Genomic DNA, 20,839 nt, shown 5'->3' with positions numbered 1-20,839 from the left:
TTTTAATAATTGGATGCATAATAACTAACTAAACAAAATAATAGACTGGTGGAATTTAAGCTTGAAAATTTCTTGTTCTCTTTGACATCTTTCTCTGCAGTGGTTTTTTATGACAGGATTTGAATGGCTGTGATAGAAAACATTTAAGTATCAAAGCTTTTCAGCTTATGCTTTATAAAGCATTCTTTACAATAGACAGGAGTAGAGTTTATGAAATAGACATATTTGTTTGGCAAGCCAAATTAGTCCCTTGTCATCTCTGGAAGTTGAAATCATTCATTTATATGGGTTAAGTATTAAAGGTGATGGGTACACAGAGTGTAACTTTTGAATCATGTTTTTTCCACATACAGCCTGTGGCTTTTCAAGTCTTCTTTAGCTTCTGTTTGAAAATATTGTGATAATGAGTTTGTCAGTGCGGAACATAAAGCTTTCTTTTGATGATTGCAAATGCAAATCTAGAATTTACATGTAAAATCATTCTTTGTGATTCTTTTAGTTATTGCAAGTATAAATCTTAGAGTTATACAGCTGTAACTATCACTGATTTCCAAACTTTATTCAGAAATTACTTCAGTATTTCAATTTGAGTCTGCTCCTTGCCTTTTCTTTTCACCGCTTGCTTATTATACTGGTTAACTTCCTAGTAGAGGTATTGATGAATTTCCTTAACATCATGGAGTTAACCTGCTTTACAACTCCTGAGTCTCTTTTACTCATTTTGACATATAAAATCTTAATGGCTAACACATAGCACAAGTTATACTGAATCAGAGCATCTTGGTACATGGTAGTGTCCTTAACAGTATTTTTACTTCTTATAACTTTTGGAATGTATTTCAAAACGCATTCAAGAAAAATCGAGATACCAGACTGCAAGGAAATATGGTAACACCTAATCTTAAACCGCTTCTGCAATTCTAGGGACTTACTGTTTTTCTTCTGGGCTCTTGTGTGTGCTGATTATTTTACAGGTCCTTCGCAGGGTGGTCCAGGTCCACAGTACCCTAACTACCCGCAGGGGCAAGGGCAGCAGTACGGAGGTTACAGACCAGCCCAGCCTGGGCCACCCCAGCCCCCGCAGCAGAGGCCTTACGGGTATGACCAGGTGAGTTACCCTTGCAGCGGGGACTGCCCTGTTGTTTGCTCACTCTCAATTAGGTTGCACGTTTCTCAGCTGAAGATTCATTTTTCCCGCCTCTTGTTTATAGTATTAACCGAAAAAAAGTGGTTACTTACTCTTGAGTCTTCTTCATAGAACGCTGACACAGTTAATCATCGTTGCTGTAGCCTACGAAACATGGCGTATCTCTAAGCGCCAGCATTCGTTCATGTTCGTTCATTCATAGTCTCTCCCTGGGCTTTACCCCCCAGGCATACTTCCCCTTCGCTATCCCAAACGTTATTCCGTGTTCTGAAGCCCTTAATTTCTCTGATATCCCTCACGTTTACTGTTCAGGACTCTGCTTTGACCTGTTGAAATGTGGAGTCCGTCTGAGGCAGTGCTCTTCCTGGCTCTCGTCTGCACTCCAGCATGTGCACCCCACTCCCCTCACATGCACGATATCCCTTCTCTTTAAGCTCACACTCACCACCTGTCTCTGTTGCCTCCTTCCATACACATATCCATTATCTCAGATATTAATCATCTTTCTTTCTCCCCTGTTATCTTCCCTTCTACTACCTTCAGATGTCTGTAAGTGTATCTCATCCTAAGATGACTGTATTCTCTTGAACCTAGTGTTACCTTCTTTTTATCAGTAAATTTCTCAGACTTAATAATCTGTGCCACAGTCATTGTTCTGTGAATCTTCTCATACATACTCTAAATTATTATTAAAATGATTTATTATGTTGGCAGGTTTTTTTTAATTGATTTCAGGTTTGTCTGATGACTTTCTAGTGAGGAGAATCTGATCTCTTCACCGCTTAAGCTACCTAAAATAGGTTACTTTTTAATGTTAGGGTTCCAGGACCAGCGGGGATGATCTGGTTTGAGAAACAACGCGTATGCAGTGCTGATTAGACTCTAAGGCATAAGCAGCTCGCTCATCGACGCTCTCTTAAGTCTACAACCCCCTGTCCTGACACGTTCTAGTTAAGTGGAAAAAATAAACGAGATATAAGAGGCTTAAAATTATGGACAGGACTTCCCTGGTGGCGCAGTGGTTAAGAATCTGCCTGCCAGTGCAGGGGACACGGGTTTGAGCCCTGGTCCGGGAAGATCACACATGCCGCGGAGCAGCTAAGCCCGTGCACCACAGTTGCTGAGCCCTTGTACTGCAACTACTGAAGCCTGCACGCCTAGAGCCTGTGCTCCGCAACAAGAGAAGCCACTGCAATGAGAAGCCTGCCCACCATAACAAAGAGTAGCCCCTGCTCGCCGCAACTAGAGAAAGCCCGTGCACAGCAACGGAGACCCAACGCAGCCAAACATAAATTAATTAATTTAATAAAAAAAAAAAAGTATGGACAGATAAGTAATACTAAAAAAAAAATACACTAGAACTAAATCAAAGGATTAGGCAGAAGTTTTATCTAAATTTTAAAAGTAAAATAAGTGTTGACTAGTGAGTATCTAAGGACAAGATCCCTGAGCAGATAAAACGTAGGCTCCTTCACATCCACAGGTTAACTGTTGAAAAGTGGTCCTTTACTCCCTAATTCAACAAATATTTATTAATTTTCTGTGTGTGCTGGATACTATATTATGTCCTAGATGAGTAAAACAGACCTGGTCCTTATGGCTCATGGAGCAACTATCTGGATCTTCCTTGACTTCACTTTACATTTGACACCTGTTCCTGTTTTCATTCTTAAGTGGTCTTCTTTAGCTTCTATATTACTGTACTGTTTTGTTCCTCTTATATTTTCAGTGATTCCTCCTTTATTTTTTACTTGTTTCTCATCTTTCTTTTCCCCAGATATCAATCCTTGGCTTAGTGTTTTTCCCAGTCTCTATTTTCACCCTGTCTTACATTTTCAGTGTCCTTAGCCTACTCTTCTCAACCCAACTTCAGCTCCATTTTTCCAGCTGTGAGCAGAACATCTCTCTTTGGATGTCTTGTCATTTTCCTCAGCTTCATCATTTTCTCTCTAAATCAACATATTTCTAAGTCTCCCAAACTTAACATCATTCCTTAAGCAAATGTTTCTCGAGCAACATTTATATGCCAGGTACCTAAGACGGGGCTATATTGGGAAATAAGATCGACATGGACTCTGCCTTTGTGAACTTGAGTCTTGGTGGGAACAGACAAGTAAGCAGATGATACGATATAGTGTGAGAAGTACTTGGATGAGGAAAGGCAAGATTTTTGTGGAAGGGAGCTCCTAACCCAGACATGTGTTCCTTGGGAAGTATTATATAAGTGCGAGAGCCCAAGGATGAGTAGGTATTAGCCAGCTGGTTGTGGAGGAGAGAAGGATATTCTGGTCAGAAGGAAGTGCACCCACAAAGGACTCGTGTTAAGATGTGTGGCTCAGTAAAGCAGGAGTGTGGGGAAGAAGAGGCAAGAGCGGAGAGATGAATTGGGGCCAGATTAGGAGGGCTCTTATAAACCATGTTGGGGAACTTGGGCTTTATCCTGATAACAATGTGGAGCCTTTAAAGTGTTTTAAATGATGTATCTAAAGTATATAGCAGTGGCTGGCATATATGATAGATATATAATATGTTTCTTCTTTTATCATGATAATTATTCCACCCTTTAAAGTTCTCAGGAATTTTGGGACTATACAGTAGAAAAAGACCCATGATGCTGGGGTAGTTGCCAGACACATCTTCTTCCCCATTGGAAAAGGCTATGAGGAGGGGACCATTCTAGCTACTCTAGTGTTAGTAGCCTCCCCACATCTATCTCATGGATCCCCCCAACCCAAACACCTGTTGGTTTCTTCGTTTTAGGGAAAGTAGTTCAACACTTGAAGAGAGTTAAGGCAATGGAAAAGAAATCTAATTATAGTGGTGTTTAGGCAGGTGACTCTTGTAGCAGTATGCAGGATGAATTAAAAGAGGGGCATTGGGAGAGAACCCTGTTAGGGGCTGCGGGCCCCCCTCTCCCCCCGCCCCCCCGCCCCGGGTCAGTCTTTCCATCTCCGTGAACAGCAGCTCAGTTTTCCACTTCCTCAGGCGGAAAACCCGGAGTCATCCTAGACTCCCTTCTTTTTGCAAATCAAACGTCTAGTCAGCCAGCAAATCTCATCCCCTCTTCCTTCAAAATACATGCCGTATCTATAGTCATTTTTCACAACTTCCTGCCCTTACCCAAGTCACAGTCATAACTCTCACTCATCTGGACTGTTGCACTGTCCTCCTTCCTGGTCTTCCTGCTTCCTCCTGGCTCCTCTACAGGATGTGCTCCTCACAGGACCTACAGTGATCTTTTAAAAACGTCAGTCAGATTAGGCCACCCCTCTGCGCATAACCGTGTTTCGACTTCATTCCCACCCAGAGTAATATAATGGCCTAGAAGGCCCTGCTCAGCTCATGTCCCCAGCACCTACCCCACCACCTCACCTCTGTATTTATAGCCGCCCTCATTCATTCTGCTTCAGTCACACTGGCCTGTTTCCAGCATGTTTCTCCCTCAGAACCTTTGTATTTACCGCTCCCTCTTCTGTTGTGTCTTTATTTGCAGTCAGTTCAAAATATTTTCTGATTTCGCTTTTGATTTCATCTTTGACCCAAGAGTTATTTAGAAGTGTATAGTTTTTGAGTATTTGGGGATTTTCCAGATAGTTTTCAGTTACCGATTTCCCATTTAATTTCATCATCTTGATAGAACATACTTGATATGACTTGAATTCTTCTGCATTTATTGAGACGACTTTTATGGCTCAGAATATGGTCTGTGGGGATGTTCTGTAAATGTCAGTTAGATCAAGCTGCTTGATAGTGGTGTTCAAGTCTCCTATGACTTAGCTGATTTTCTGTTCTATTAGTTATTGAGAAAGGGATACTAAATATTAAATCTCTGGCTATATCTGTGTGTTTGTCTATATTTTCTTGCAGTTCTATTCATTTTTGCTTCATGTATTTTAATGTGACTTTTTAAAAAATTTTTATTTATTTATTTATTTGGCTGCGTTGGGTCTTCGTTGCTGCGCACAGGCTCTCTCCAGTTGCGGCGAGCAGGGGCCACTCCTCGCTGCGGTACACGGGCTTCTCGTTGCGGTGACCTCTCTTGTTGCAGAGCACGGGCTCTAGGCGTGAGGGCGTCAGCAGTTGTGGCACATGGGCTCAGTAGCTATGGCTCGCGGGCTGTAGAGCGCAGGCTCAGTAGTTGTGGCGCACAGGCTTAGTTGCTCCACGGCATGTGGGATCTTCCCGGACCAGGGCTCCAACCCTTGTCTCCTGCATTGGCAGGCGGATTCTTAACCACTGCACCACCGGGGAAGTCCCAGTGCTACATTTTTTAAGGTGCATATGTTTTGGGGATCTTTATGTCTTGATTAATTTTCTCCTGTATCATTATGTAATAACTCTCTTTATCCCTGGTAATATTGTTTGCTCTGAAATCTGTTTGTCTAATAGTAATATCATTTTCTTTGGATTAGTACTAGAATGATAATATATTTTTAATCTTTTTTATTTTTAACACATTTGTATTTTTATGTTTAAATTGTTTCTTGAAGGCAGCGTATACTTAGGACTTGGGTTTTTTTGGTTTTTTTTTTTTTTACCCAATCTATCTCTGCCTTTTAATGGAGGGGGTTTGAACATTATGTTTAACGTGAATATGGATAATGGTTTAAGTCTGTCATCTTGATATTTTTTCCTATTTGTCCCTTCTGTTCTTTGTCCTTTTTCCTCATTTTCTATCTTATTTTGAATTTTTTTCTGTTTTTAAAAAATCGTTTTTAAGACATAATTCACATACCAGTCATCATTTTAAGATGTACCGTTGTTTGTTTGTTTGTTTTTAAGTATGTTTATTTCCCTCCAAACACCCAGCCCTAGGAAATAGCTGATTTACTTTTTGTCTGTATGGATTTTCCTATTCTGAGCATTTAGGCTAAGTGGAGTCATGCATATGTGGTGTTTGTGATTGGCTGCTTTCACTTAGTATAATGTTTTCAGGGTTCATCCATATTGTATCATGTATCAGTACCTTTAAGTGATATTATACCATTTCATATAAAGTATAATAGTTTACTTTCATTTCTTCTCAACCTTTGTGTTATTGTTATAATTTCCACTTCTACATATGTTACAAACCTCATAGTATGTGGAATTAGTTTTGTTTAAAATATCAATTATCCTTTAAAGATACTTAAATGATTAGAAAAGAGTCACATATTTACTAATGTATTTACTGTTTCTTGTACTTTTCATTCCTATGATAAATCCGTATTTCCATCTGGTATCATTTTCTTTTGCCAGAAGGATTTCCTTTTAAGATTTCTTGTAATGCAGGTCTTCTGGTGATAAACTGTTAGTGTATTTTTTTTTTCTGACCGTTCTTAAGATTTTTCCCCTTACCAAATTATTTGAGTATTTTCTTATGCTTGGGGTTTGTATAGCTTCTTGAATTTGTGACTTTATGGTTTTCATCAAATTTGGAAAAATTCTGACCAAATATTTTTCCTTTCTCTACACCTGTACCCCTCTCTCTCTTCCCCAGACTCCAGTTACATGTGTATTTGACCGCTTAGAGTTGTGCCATAATTCAGTGATCCTCTGTTTATTTAATTTTTTAATTCTTTTTTTTCTCTCTGTTTCATTTTGGGTAGTTTCTGTAGCTGTGTTTTGAAGTCCACTAATCTTTTCTTGTTCATTGTCTTACCAGCTTTTAATCCACTCCCAGATGTGTCTCATTGCAGACATTGTATTTCTCATCTCCAGGAGTTTGATATGGGTCTTTTTCATATCTTCCATGTCTCTGCCTCAAGTTTTGAACATGAGGAATATAAGTACGTTAACTGCTTTAATATCCTTTTCTGGTAATTCTAACATCTGGGCCAGTTCTGATCTACTGTTTTTTTTTCCCTCCTCGCTTTGGGTCATATTTTCCTCATCCTTTCCATGTGCAGTGATCTTTAATTAAATGCCAGAAATTGCAAATATTACTTTTACGTTGTTGAGTGATGGATATATTTGTATTCCTACAAACATTTTTGAGTTTTGTTTTGGGATGCAGTTTAGTAATTTGAAAACAGCTTGATCTTTTGGGGATTGCTTTTAAGATTTGTTAGGCAGGACCAGACAGTGTTTAGTCCTGGGCTAAATATCCCCACTAGTGAGTTAAGACCCTTTTGGGTACTCAACCCAATGCCCTGGAATTATGAGGTTTTCCACTCTGGCTGGTGGGAATAAACACTATTTCCATTCCTCTGTGAGTGCAGGAATTGTTTCCTCTAATCCGTTGGGGTATTTCTTTTCTGGGACTTGGGTATTTTCGTTGCATGCATTTGCATATTAGTGCTATGCTGAATACTCAGGAGGTTTCCTCTGCAGATCTCCACAGTGCATTTCTTTTCTCTGTGCATTTCTTTCCTCTTTGGTACTATGGCCTGTGAACTCTAGCTCCTTTTTTTCTCTTCAGACTCTAAGCTTTATCTCCTTACCTCAGACCCAGCCTCACTTCCTCTCCATATGCTGCAGTGTGGAAACTCTCAGTGCAGTAAGATGCAGTAATCAGAGTGCTTGCCTCATTTGTTTCCCATTTCTCACAGATTGCTGTTCTTTGTTACCTTCTGTCCTGTGTCCTGAATACAAGTATTTCATATATTTTTTGTAGTTTTGGGGGTTATTTTGGCCGTGTTGGGTCTTCATGACTGCACGTGGGCTTTCTTCTAGTTGTGGCGAGCGGGGGCTACTCTTCGTTGCGATGCGCAGGCTTCTCATTGTGGTGGCTTCTCTTGTTGCAGAGCATGAGCTCTAGGTGCCTGGGCTTCCATAGTTGTAGCACGCGGGTTCAGTAGTTGTGGCTCGTGGGCTCTAGAGCGCAGGCTCAGGAGTTGTGGCGCACGGGTGCCAGGTGGCATGTGGGATCTTCCCAGACCAGGGCTCGAACCCGTGTCCCCTGCATTGGCAGGCAGATTCTTAACCACTGTGCCACCAGGGAAGCCCTGGGTTTTTTTTCAGGCTGGAGTATAAATCTGTCTTGACCAGAAACCTACTTAATTTTTAAAAAATAGACCTTTTTTTCAGCAGTTTTACATTAACAGCAAAATTGAGAAGAAAGTACAGAGAGTTTCCATTTACTCCCTACCCCTACACATACATAGCCTACTCCATTATCAACATCCCACACCCTAGTGGTACATCTGTTATAATCAATAAACCTACCACCCCAGGTCCATAACTTACATTAGATTCACTCTTGGTGTTGTACAGTCTGTGCATTTTGACAAATACATAATCACCTGTATCCACTATTATAATATCATACAGAAGAGTTTCATTTCCTTAAAAATCCTCTGTGCTCCCCTTATTCATCCCCCTATCCTTCCTACTGATCTACATAGTTTGCCTTTTCCAGAATGTCATGCACTTGGAATCATGTAGTTTGTAGCCTTTTCAGATTGGCTTTTCACTTAATAATATGCATTTAAAGTGTTCTCATGACTTGATAAAGTGTTTCTTCTTAGCACTGGATAGTAGCCTGTTGTCTGGATATACCATTCATTTATTGAAAGACATCTTGGTTGCTTTCAAGTTTTGGCAATTATGAAAGAAACTGCTATAAACTTCCATGAGCAGGTTTTTGTGTGAACATAAAATTTCAACTCATTTGGATAAATGCCAAGGAGTCAGCATGATTTTTGGATTATATGGTAATAGTATATTTAGTTTTGTAAGAAACTGCCAAACTATCTTGCGTAGTGGCTATACCATATTGTATTCTCACCAGCAATGAATGAGAGTTCCTGTTAACTCCACATCCTCATCAGCATTTGCTGTTATCAGTGTTCAGAATTTTGGCCATTCCAGTAAGTGTATGGGGTATCTCATTGTTGTTTTATTTTGCATTTCCCCAGTGACATGTGATGTAGACACCTTTTCAGTATGCTCACTGGCCATCTTTATATCTTCTTTGGTGAGGCGTCTGTTCAGGTCTTTGGCCCATTTTTTGATAGGGTTGTTCATTTTCTTATTGTTGAGTTGTAAGAGTTCTTTGCATAGTTTAGATAACAGTCCTTATCAGTCATGTCTTTTGCAAATACTGCCTTGTCTTCTTGGCTCGTCTTCTCATTTTTTTGACATTGTCTTTCTCAGAGTAGAAGATTTTAATTTTAATGAAGTCCAGTTTATCAGTTATTTCTTTCATGGATCACACCTTTGGTGTTGTATCTATAAAGTCACTCCAAAACTAAAGGTCATCTACATTTTTTTTCATGTTATCTTCTAGGAGTTTTATAGTTCTCTGTTTTACATTTAGGTAAAGGTCCTATTTGAGTTTATGTTCTGAATGAAGAAAATCTTAATTGTTAAGATTTGTGTCTAAATTTCATTTTTTTGTACACGGATGTCCAGTTCTAGCACCATTTGTTGACAAGGCTATCTCTGCACTATTGTATTACCTTTGCTCCTTTGCCAAAGATCAGTTGACTATATTTATGTGGGTCTATTTCTGGGCTCTCTGTTCGGTTCCATTGATCTATTTTTCTGTTCTTTCACCAATATCACATTGTCTTGATTGCTGTAGCTTTATATTAAGTCTTGCAGTTGAATATTGTCACTCCTCTGACTTTGTTCTTCTCCTCCAATATTGTATGGGTATTCTGGGTCTTCTGCCTCTCCATATAAATTTTAGAATTATTTTTTCAATATCCAGAAATAACTTGCTTGCTGGGATTTTGATTGGGATTGTGTTGAATCTTTAGATCAAGTTGGGAAGAACTGACGTCGCAACAATATTGATTTTCCTATCCACGAACATGGAACATCTCTCTGCATTTATTTAGTTCTTTGATTTCTTTCATTAATTTTTTAGTTTTTCTCACACAGTTCTCTCTCTATATTTTGTTAGATTTATACCTAAATATTTAATTTTGGGGGGTGCTTATGTAGATGGTATTGTTTTTAATTTCAAATTGCACTTATTCATTGCTAGTGTATAGGGGAATTTTCTGTGTTAACCTCGTATGCTGCAACCTTGCTCATTAGTTTCAGGAGTTTCTTTGGTTGATTCTTTGGGATTTTCTACCTAAACAGTCATGTCATCTGTGAACAAAGACAGTTTTATTTCTTCTTTTCCAGTCTGTTTACCTTTGTTTCTTTTTCTTATTGCATAAACTAGGAATTTCAGTACAGTGTAGAAAAAGAGTGGTGAGAGGGGACATCCCTGCTTTTTGTTCCTGATCTTAGCAGGAAAATTTCATGAAATATGGTGTTAGATGCTTTTATTTTTCAGCATAGCATTTATCTCCATGTGACAGATTATGTAGTTATTGTTTATTATCATACCCTCTTCCCCTAGGATGTCAGTTCTTTAAAGACATCACCACATCTGTTTTTTATCATTGTTGAGTCTCCATCACCTAGTAGAACACATTGAGTAGTCAATAAATATTGGTGAGTGAATATGTAGGGCCTTCACTTACTAAATTTGAATGGTGATTGTAAGATCAGAGAAAGAAACCCCTAAAAAGTACTGGGACAGAATACTTTTAAGAAAGAAAGAAATTTATTGCTCAGTCTAGGGACTCTTCACTCCATACACTCCCTAGAAAATCTCATTTACGCACATGGTTTTAACTTACCATGCTGTTGACTCTCAAATCTCTATTTCTAGTCTGACTTTCTCTTCTGAAAGTCAGGTGCCTAGTAGTCATCTGCACTTGGAAATATCACATCAATTTCACATAACCAAAACAAATTCATAGTTTCTGTACCCACACATTCCTCCTTTCTATGCTCTCTCTTAGAGAGAGAGGGGCACTATAGCCAAGCTAGAATGCCATGTGCCACACTTGATGCTTAAGTCTTCCTCCCTCTCCCCATCTAATAAATGACAAAATCTTGTTAGCCTGACTTCCTTCAACATTCTTGAATCCATCCACTTCTCTCTGACCACTGCCTTATCTTTGTTTAGACCATTAACATCTCCTAAGTTCATGATGGGATGAAGGATCCTCCCATGCTGTCTTCTTGCCTCCTTTCCCACTTATTCTTTACTCCAGTCAGAGGAATTTTGTAATTTACAAACAAAGAAACTGAAGGAGCAGAGAGAGAGAGAAGCCGAGGCTTAGAGAGTTGGAGTGATCCACCCAAGATGACGGGTAAGCAGGGCCAAGCTGGACAGCCAGTGCTGAGTGGCTAAGACCCAGGGACTGGGCCCTTCACGGCGCCCCTGCCTCCAGCCACACCAGCACTTTGCAGAGTGCTGTCGTGCTTTTCTTCTTGAGCAACTGTTTCAAGTAGAAATCATGATTATCCTCACTTGTTGGATGAGACAGTCAAGAAAGGGAAGGTAGATAGCTTGCCTCAAGGACAAGAAACTGGTAAGTGGGAGAGTTAAAACTAGACATTGATTTCTGCTTCCCAAACCCATACTTTTAACCCTGGAATTTGCTAATGGTCACAGATATACAGTGTTTTTTTAGGCTTGCTTGTGATTTGATTTTGTCCTAGCAAAGTGATCCGGTGTGGGTCAAGTTACTTAAATTATCAGTGCTTCAATTTCTTCATAAAATGGAAATCACATTTACTGCACAGGTAACAGATGGACACAAAGCACTTGTTACAGTGTTTGACACATGGTACGAGTTATTGAGATATATTGTTTTTGAGATATATTATTGATATATTAAGTTATTGAGATATATTAAGAGTCGGCTATTGTTGGTATTAGCCAGACTTATCGTATCCATTACTTCAAGCTCTGTGTTAACAAATAATCAATAGCTTCTAGTCCTGATTATTGTATATTCTTTTTTACTCTCCAATTCCCTAAACATTTTTTACCTATTTTTTCTCCATTCTTTTGCTTTAGCTGTTTCTTCTATTTGAAGTGCCCCTTTTTCTTTTCTCTGCCATTCAAATTTTACTATTTTCTTAAGGCTCTCACAGTGTCTTAAATATTTTTCAAATTACTTTAGCCGGATAGCCTTTTCCTTTCTGAACTCTTGTAGACCTTGTTCTGCAATTATCCTTTATTTATTTGTAAGTCTTACCTTTCCTGTTTTTCAAATTTATTATGGTGATGAGCATATAGTATTTGCTCAATAAATGTTTGTAATTGCTTTGTAATTGCTTGAATATCATATTTGGTGTACATTATTGAGGAAGTCTTATGAGTCAGGCACTCTTCAATACTTGGGGCCTAATAATGGATTAGACCTAGTCCCTATCATCAAGTAATTCATGCTATAGTAGATACATTATAGCTTTTATTTATATAGCACACCAGTTCTTAACCTCTCCTGCTTTCACGTCATTCATAATATGTGCAACTCGCTTTCATCATTAATATCTCATCACACATACTCACTGTGGGAGCATTTCCTTCCAGCATTGAGACTTGCTTATTTATACTTTTTTATAATTTTTGAAAGCTCTTTCTCATGTCCTCTCTTATTTAAGTGTCCTAACAAATAAATGAGGTAGAACTAGTGTAACCTTAAACAGAAAGAAAATTGAGAGCCAGGGATGGGTATGTTACAGTCCCACCTTATAGGTGAAGAAACTGAATCTCAAAGAGCTTTCCTTAGGCTCAAATGAAAAGGCAACAGTAGAGTTGGGACTTAAACTCAGTATTTAGATAATGTAACAATTGAATAGTAAGTTCCTGTATGCTAAGCATTTCTTATTTTACACTTGGTATTATAGGAATTTTTCAACAAAGACAGCAAAAAGAGGAGCATCATGAATCCCTGTGTACCCACCAACCAAATCCAACAATTATCGGCATTTTACCAATGTTGTTTTATATACCCACACCCTATTTTATTGAGTATTTTAAAGCAAATCTTACCTACAGATATTTCAGGATGAGCATTGACTTTAAATTTTTCTGAATATAATTATGTAAAATACATCAATATTTTTAAAATACCTTAATTCTATTTATAGTGCATTATTCCATTAGATACAGTGGTATTCAACAGATTTTCAAGTATATCTTACTTCTGTGGAAGTGTAAACTTTTAGGGTACTATTTCTTATTGTACAGAAGAATTTCAACTATAAGAATACTTTCTTGATATAAAATAGTTAATTTGACTTGGAGGGGGGGATATTTAGCCAAAGGAAGCAGTTAACTGATTATGTGCCAAAGTGCTTTTATGAGCATCTATTTTAAACACATTTAAGACATTTCTGTTATTAAAATAAATTTTTTCTAGTACATTCCTCTTTTCTTCTACCTTTCTTCTCTTTTGAAGGAAAAGATGTTCCTTTTCTCCAAAAGCTAGCCTTAACGGTTGTATACTGGACACTTTTACCTCCCTTGTAGAATTTTGTTACTTCATTCATTACCTCTTTTATACCTGTGTTTCATTTTCTTTCCCTTCCTGTCAGCCTACAGGCCCTTCCGGTCTACCTTACTAAAAGCAACAAAATCAAAAACAATCTTTCTTTGATTTTATGTACCAGCTGCCTGTCTGAATACCTCTGCGAATACTTCATTGGCCTCGGGCAGAGGCCCAAATTCCATAGTGTGGCTAGAAGGTTCTTTTTCCTTTATCTCCCAAATATCTTTCCATCCTTGCTACTTATCCCAAATACCCTTGGTGTTAATTCATAAGTCACTATAATAATCTAAACAGTCACAAACTTGTTGTACTAGAATATAATTGACACACTAGTATATGCTATGCCAGCATTTAGAACCAGAACTTCTCACTCATTCTTGATTCAGTTCAATAAAATTCACCAAACATCTGAGTTCTCACTCTGATAGGTGCTGTTCTAGGCTCATAGACTTTGAAATCCATTTGCAGTTGACTGTAATATCAGAAGAAATTACAGAGATACTCTGTACCTAAATATTATATGTAACAATTTTTGTTTGTTGTAATTGTAGTTGCTTTTGTAGTATGATAGTGTTAAGATTGATTTGTAATTTTCTGTGCCAAACTATTACGGTCAACCTATGATCTAATTATATTTTTAAATTTATCTTTTAGGGACAGTATGGGAATTACCAGCAGTGAAAAGTACTTACATTCCAATAGCCAGAATCTGTTAGCAGCCATATTGTCGCCTCAGCACTGTGGACACCTCCCTGTGAAGAGACCCTTCCATTCCATCTAGTTTTTGGAAAAACCTTGTGGATAAGTGGCTGTTTCATCAGTAAACAGCCTTTGTGGCTTAGTTATAAAAGGCTTCAGTAGTGCAAAAATACTCTTGATTTCACATGTCTACTCTAGATGGCAACATTGGACAGAAAATAGAATGACATAACCAATTTGCAATGATTTCGGAACAGTATTTCAAATGGACTGTTACAGACTGAAAGGTGTGAACAGCTTTGTATGTTTATGAAGGTTAAGGGAATTTAATACTTTTCCACAGATTCTTTTGTAAGGGGAAGAGGGAAATGTACACTTTTTACAGCAGCAATATTTTGTATATTACGTTTATTTCATGTGGTGAATATGCAAGGAGGTACACTACGCACTGGACAGAATCAGAAGTCCTCTGTTAATGGGGATTGGAGCATGGTGGATGCTTGATTGTGTTGGTCTCAAAGTGGTGTTCTGTGAAGCTGAAGGTGAGGGAGAAGACAAAGCACACCATATGTCCACTGTTATGTTCTTTAGAGAAAATTCAGATCCCTTTTATGTGTTAGATAATCAAGGGCACTGTGATACAGTTTTAAGTAAAAAGACATTTTTTAAAAGCTTTCCAGTTTTGTGGGTTAAAACCTTTTTATAAAAGATCATTTATAATACAGTTTTAAAATGTGAGGCAATAAGAATTACTTCATGTTGGATCTGAAGAATCTTGCTAACAGTTTCATGTAAGTGAAGTGGTAATCCTCTCCTAAAAGAGCAATAACTGAAAGTGAAAGTGTTAATTTTACCTTGTTTGAGTAATCAGGGAACTTAGTAAGTAACATCAAAACATTTTATAAATGATGTCAAAGAAGAGTCAACGTTGATTCGGTAATTTTATTTTTTAACATTAGAAGGATAATTGGTTTATATAATAAGAATAGTTCAGGAGACTTTACAAACCTTTATTGACTGGAAATAACGCCATTTATAAAGGAAGGAACACTTCTAAGTTTTTCCCTTTTTTATGTTGGTTAATATAGAGATGTTTAGGAAAACACTTATTGATGATGTTTATTATGATCTGTATTAAAAGCATAGAGGTTGCATTTCAGATCACTTTGTTTATTAGCATGGTATACTTAATCATATTTGAGACTGTCCTGTGCCTGATTGTTTTAGCTAATTTCAGGGATATTGCATTGGGCAGGAAATCATGCATTGAGAAGTTTATAACCACAGTTACTTAAGCGTAATCTGAAAAGATCTAGCCCAAAGGTAAGTTGCTATTTTCATCACAGTTGCCTGTGCCCAGGGAATAAGGTATATTCTTTATAATTGAATTGTTTTTTTCCCCACTTCTAACTGGAAACAAAACAGAAGGGGTGCGATAAATCTGAATAAGCAAAATGTACTGTTCTCAACATACTGTAATCAAAAGGAGAAATTTTAATGTGTCTCTGTGTGTGTATGAAAGAGAGTGTGTGTGTTTTAAGGTCAGAATAGGGTTTTTTTCAACATGGTCAGTAGAAAATGGACATCAAGTTTGAACACATAAAGCATGGACAGCCTTATTGTGATGGAAACGCTTTTAGGTTCTGTGCCAATTTTCCACCACTGTGTACTTTGTTGCTATTTAAAACTGTATCAACTCTAACGGAAGAATAAATTATTTGTGATTTTAATTTTCTCATTTGTTTTTTTAAATTAAATCTCTTTGACTCTCTTGTTTTGTCTGGAGACTATGCTGTGGGTTTTTTATATAAGTTAGCCTAGTATAAGCAGACTTTATTTGTATTCTAGGACTTTATCAAAATTCTCCTGTCATGCCCAAGTTAATTAGAATTAACTGTGCAGTAATCAGCATGTGTGTGGGCTGTTTGTTACAGAATTCTTTCTCTGAAAATGAAGTCCATGAGGCCATAATCAAGATGACTGAATTAGATAAATGAGTTGAGGAGACAAAATTGTACTGAACCCAACCTGGTGTAGATATGCTGTCTCATTTGAAATAAGCTCAACTGACATTAAGAAATAATTTGTCTTGCCAGCCCATCTTCTGTTGTCTTATTCTCTTTTAATGGAAACTAAAATTGCAATTTTAATAAGCAGAATTTCCTCCAGGACTTTCTTCCTGGAGACTAGTGCATTTGCACTATTTAATTGTTTTATAACAGTCCTGTTTCGTAAAAGTTTTTAATTGGTGGTGACAAAAATTACCTTACTCCTTTGATACCTCGTAAGAAGAATAACTTTACCAATAGCTTTCTACCAAGTTTGACATTGCCATATAGACTATATATATTCCAAAGCTGGAAGTTTCATTTTAGCAAAATGTATTATTACAAAGAAATATCATACCATCCCATGAAATTCCAGAAGCAAAATATTACTAAGAAGAGAGCAGGGTGATTATTGATCAACATTTAAAAATATTTAACTGTGCTAGTTTAGTTGTTTGAGAAGATGTTAGTATTATTCTGTAGAGTTGTGGTGGCAAATTGTTTTCGGTGTTGTTTTTAATTTTTTAATGGCATTTTCAGACATACATCAAAGTGGAGAGAATGGTATAAAGATCCACATGGGGGCTTCCCTGGTGGCGCAGTGGTTGAGAATCTGCCTGCCAATGCAGGGGACACGGGTTCGAGCCCTGGTCTGGGAAGATCCCACATGCCGCGGAGCAACTAGGCCCGTGAGCCACAATTACTGAGCCTGCGCGTCTGGAGCCTGTGCTCCGCAACAAGAGAGGCCGCGATAGTGAGAGGCCCGCGCACCGTGATGAAGAGTGGCCCCCACTTGCCGCAACTAGAGAAAGCCCTCGCACAGAAACGAAGAACCAACACAGCCATAAATAAATAAACAAATAATTTTTTAAAAAAAAGATCCACATGTACCAGAAACCTAATTTATGCACTTAGCAATTCATGGCCAATCTTGTGTTGCCTGTACATTCACCCACAAATTGAAGCAAACGCTATGTCCTTTAATTGCTTCAGTAAGTATCTCTAAAGGATAAGTACTTTTTAAAGTAACACCTTGGTACCAGGGCGCTTCCTGCTCCTGAAATTTTGTATTTTCAGTGTTAACAATGAATGAGAAACCATCTCAGAATTTGTACGACTAAATCACTGCCTTTTCTTTCATTTTAAAAAGTCATTTATGTTAAATAATTAAGATGTTAGCAAAAGTATATAGTAAGTGAACGTTTTCCATAATTTCATCTCTTAAAGGTAACACCTATTAAAAAGGTTTGATACATTTCTTCCAGCTTGATTTTACACACATAAGCCAACATATTATTCTTTTGTCTTTTTAAATAAAAATGGAATTATACTAGTCACACTTTTGTAACTTTTTTTTTAAGGTTAAAAATATCTTGGATGCTCCTTATTCCTGTATTGTTCCAGATTTTTTTTTTTTTTTACAACTGCAAAAACAAAGCTGTCATAAACTATCTGGCTAGGTTTTTGGTTTTGTTTTTGTATGATTGTTGGGGTATTCCTATACAGTAAATTTCTAATATGTTAGGTGTAAGGCTATGTACATTTTTGTCTTCCTAAAAGACGTATCCTTGCTAACACCAGATTATTAGCCTTGCTAATTTTTGCAATTCTAGTATGCTTTAAAAAAATGCGACCTCAGAATTTAATTTGAATTACATTTGATTTATTTGTAAGTTTGAGCATCTTTTCAAATACTTAAAGACACTTTATTATTTTTTGCTGTGAAATGCCTTTTAATGTTCTTTGTCCGTTTTTCTTTTGGGATGTAAGAGACAGGAAATAATGTAAGGACATATGTACAAATATATGAAATTATATATGGTTCTCTCTAAATGCAAATGTTAATTCTCTGCCTCTATATGTTGCACATCTCTTCAGTCTCTATTTTTTAACTTTAGTTATACTACCTTTCGCTGTATTAAAGTTTTAAGACTTTACATATTCAATTTCATAGCTTCTTACAATCATCCATAAAAATATTCCCCGTACTTTTTAAATTTTTCTCAAATTTATTTTACATGGTAGGATTTAGAGCATTAACTTTTTTCCTATATGGATAACCAGTTGTTTCAACATCATTTATTGAATAAACCGACTGATCTGAGATGTCACCTTATTTTGTTTATTTAAAACATTAATTATAGTTAAGGCATGTTTGATTTATGTCATTTCAAAGACTAGTTAGATTTATTTAAGTATACATCACTTAATTGGCATAAAGTTATGAGTTTTTTCCCCCTCACAAGGGGTTTTTTATTGGCTAAGAGTTAACTGCAAGGGTATCAACAATGAGTGGCTTCTTAATAGAATTACTGAATGTGTAAGAGAATTACTGAAATGTGTATTTATAGAGAACAACTGGAGCCTCTTGAAGATTTTTGCTTGCTGATGTTTTCAAGCTCTGTAATTTTTTGTAGCCTACTAATTAATTTTCTCCACGGCCACCCCAAAGCATCTCAATTTGATTACTATTACAAAAAAAATTTTTTAATCAATGTAAACTCTTTTTTATTGTTTAAAACTTCATGTCTTGGAAGTAGACAATGCAATATAGTTTTCATTAATTCAGTAGACCTATAAATAGGGTGATCATTTAATTTATTGCTCAATCTGGGAAACTTCTGAGAATGAAAGGGGGATATTATACATACACACATACATACACATTCATATATATATATGTGTGTGTGTTATATACTTGTATATATGTAGATAAATGTGTATATATCTTTTTTATTTTATCTTTTTCCTGATAGAGATGTTTAGTTTCAGAACGTAGATATGTGAATCAGTGCATTTATGTTTAGACTATAATCTTTAACTGTGATAACCTACTGAGAGGTTTTTCATGAGACGGTACGTTATAAATAATTATTTAATGTTAAAATAGCTGAATGAAAAACCTTGAAATATTCTGAGAGATATCAAATATATTTGGTCTCTGTTAGGGAATACTGATTATTCCCCAATATTCTCCTCTCCTTTTAAAAATAATCCCCAAGTTTTGGGTGGGCACATAGCTGCCTACCCAGTGACTACATCTTACAGCCTCCTTTGCAGCTAGGTGTGGTCATATGACTTTAAGTTCAGCCAGTGGGATGTGAGCTGGAGTGATATGTGTAGCTTCTAGATTACATTTTTAAAAGTGTGCTCCATATTCTTTTTTTCATTTCCCAAGGGCTGGCATATGACATATTAGTGGGGAGGTTTGGCCTTCTAGATTAGAAAAATACTCTAGAGAATGGCAGTGCAGCTAGGTAGAATGAAAAGTCTCCTGAATGGACTGCCTCATGAATCTCCCTACTGCCTATCTGCTTGGGTGTTGACATGAGAGAAGTAACACTTCTGTCACATTAGGCTCTTTGTTACAGCCGCAAACCCCGTATGCTAACGTAGGGTCACGTAGCGGAGGGCCAGTTCATACTACCCTACGACATAGTCGTCTGGGGTCACAGTTTTTAGGAATAACAGATTAGTGTATTGTGTGTGGAGTGTACTTCATGGTCATTCAGTTCATATCCTTGACTAATGAAATAGGACAGAATCCATTATATTTCCTTTAAGATCATCCTCTGCTTTCCATCACGTGAATTAATTGAATGCTATATTTAGTAACAATAGATTTAGTTAATTTTAAAATACCGGGAAAAATATACATACTATTATTTTTTTGGCATCTTTATAGTTATAAATTTTATAAATAGCATGTTTTCTAAGTACTTATTTTGAGAATTACGTTAGGTAGGACTTCATAAAATCTCTTGGGTTTTTAACTTTATTTTGGCTTCTGCTTTAACTTGTTCTTTGGACTTTTTTCTCTAATGTTTTCTTGATATTTCCTTAGTTTTCTGATTTTCACTATATGAAGTGTGTACATTGATTCTAATTTCCCTGCCAACTTTTCTTTTGGGAAAGAAAAAAAAAAAAGATGTATAATACTAAAAGCATTCTGATTTTACACCTATAGTAGCTCTTATTATTCAGCTTTAGGTCAAATATAAAGAATTTGCTATCTACAGGAGGCGTAACTATATTAGCTATGGAAGGATATTTTGGAATAGTGATCGTTTTTCATATACTTTTTCAAACACATCAAATTTTTTCACTTAAGACTCCTGATATCATGGATCAAAATACTGTTCATGGCTATCAAGGATTTTATCTTCTACTGATATGACTATACTAGGGAATTATTTCTGTTAATGCTTAGTAAATTAAGAACAAGGAAGTGTGGCTGTGGCTTTCTTTTCGGTCCTAATATTATTCTATCCATAGAAATCCTATTTCCTGTTCATTAATTTCAGTATTCCATTCTTTTCCAAGATTTTGCTTCACAGCAAGCTTTCATACTTCAAGCTCAACATGTTAGTGCTCAGTCCTCATTCCCACATAAACACAACTATTTTGAAAACATGAACTGATATTAATTACCCCCTTGGCACCAAAAAAAGTCAGGATTTCCTGATGCGGCACGCTAATGTAAAATGCATTAGTGCAAACGCTGGCTCCAAGGGGTAATACTCTCTAAATAAACACAGCAATGTTTTTCTTTATTCACGACTCTCAGGCTATTCTGAAAGTCATTCATCCTCCATGCCCCCCCAAAAGCATTTTGAGTTTTAGTAAGTTATAACTGGATTTTCATAAGAAGAAATTGAATTCCAAGCTGC

The 20,839-nt window shown here is 36.9% G+C and overlaps 1 protein-coding gene across 3 annotated transcripts in view; it reads left to right on the top strand.

The window, feature by feature from the left end:
* The window catches only part of SS18 (SS18 subunit of BAF chromatin remodeling complex), an 83,255-nt gene extending 67,404 nt beyond the window's left edge, over nt 1–15,851 (top strand). For all 3 annotated transcript variants that reach the window (XM_059894390.1, XM_059894391.1, XM_059894389.1), the window contains 2 exons: nt 975–1,108; nt 14,077–15,851. In XM_059894390.1, the coding sequence (XP_059750373.1) occupies nt 975–1,108; nt 14,077–14,103 (161 nt within the window). In that variant the 3' untranslated portion in view covers nt 14,104–15,851. The remainder of the gene's footprint in view (nt 1–974; nt 1,109–14,076) is intronic.
* Nucleotides 15,852–20,839: the final 4,988 nt, after the last annotated feature.

Source organism: Balaenoptera ricei, chromosome 14, assembly GCF_028023285.1.
Source record: "Balaenoptera ricei isolate mBalRic1 chromosome 14, mBalRic1.hap2, whole genome shotgun sequence".
NCBI classification, from domain to species: Eukaryota; Metazoa; Chordata; class Mammalia; order Artiodactyla; family Balaenopteridae; genus Balaenoptera; species Balaenoptera ricei.
Note: the sequence above shows the minus strand (reverse complement) of the source record. Positions and strands in the feature narration are given on the sequence as shown.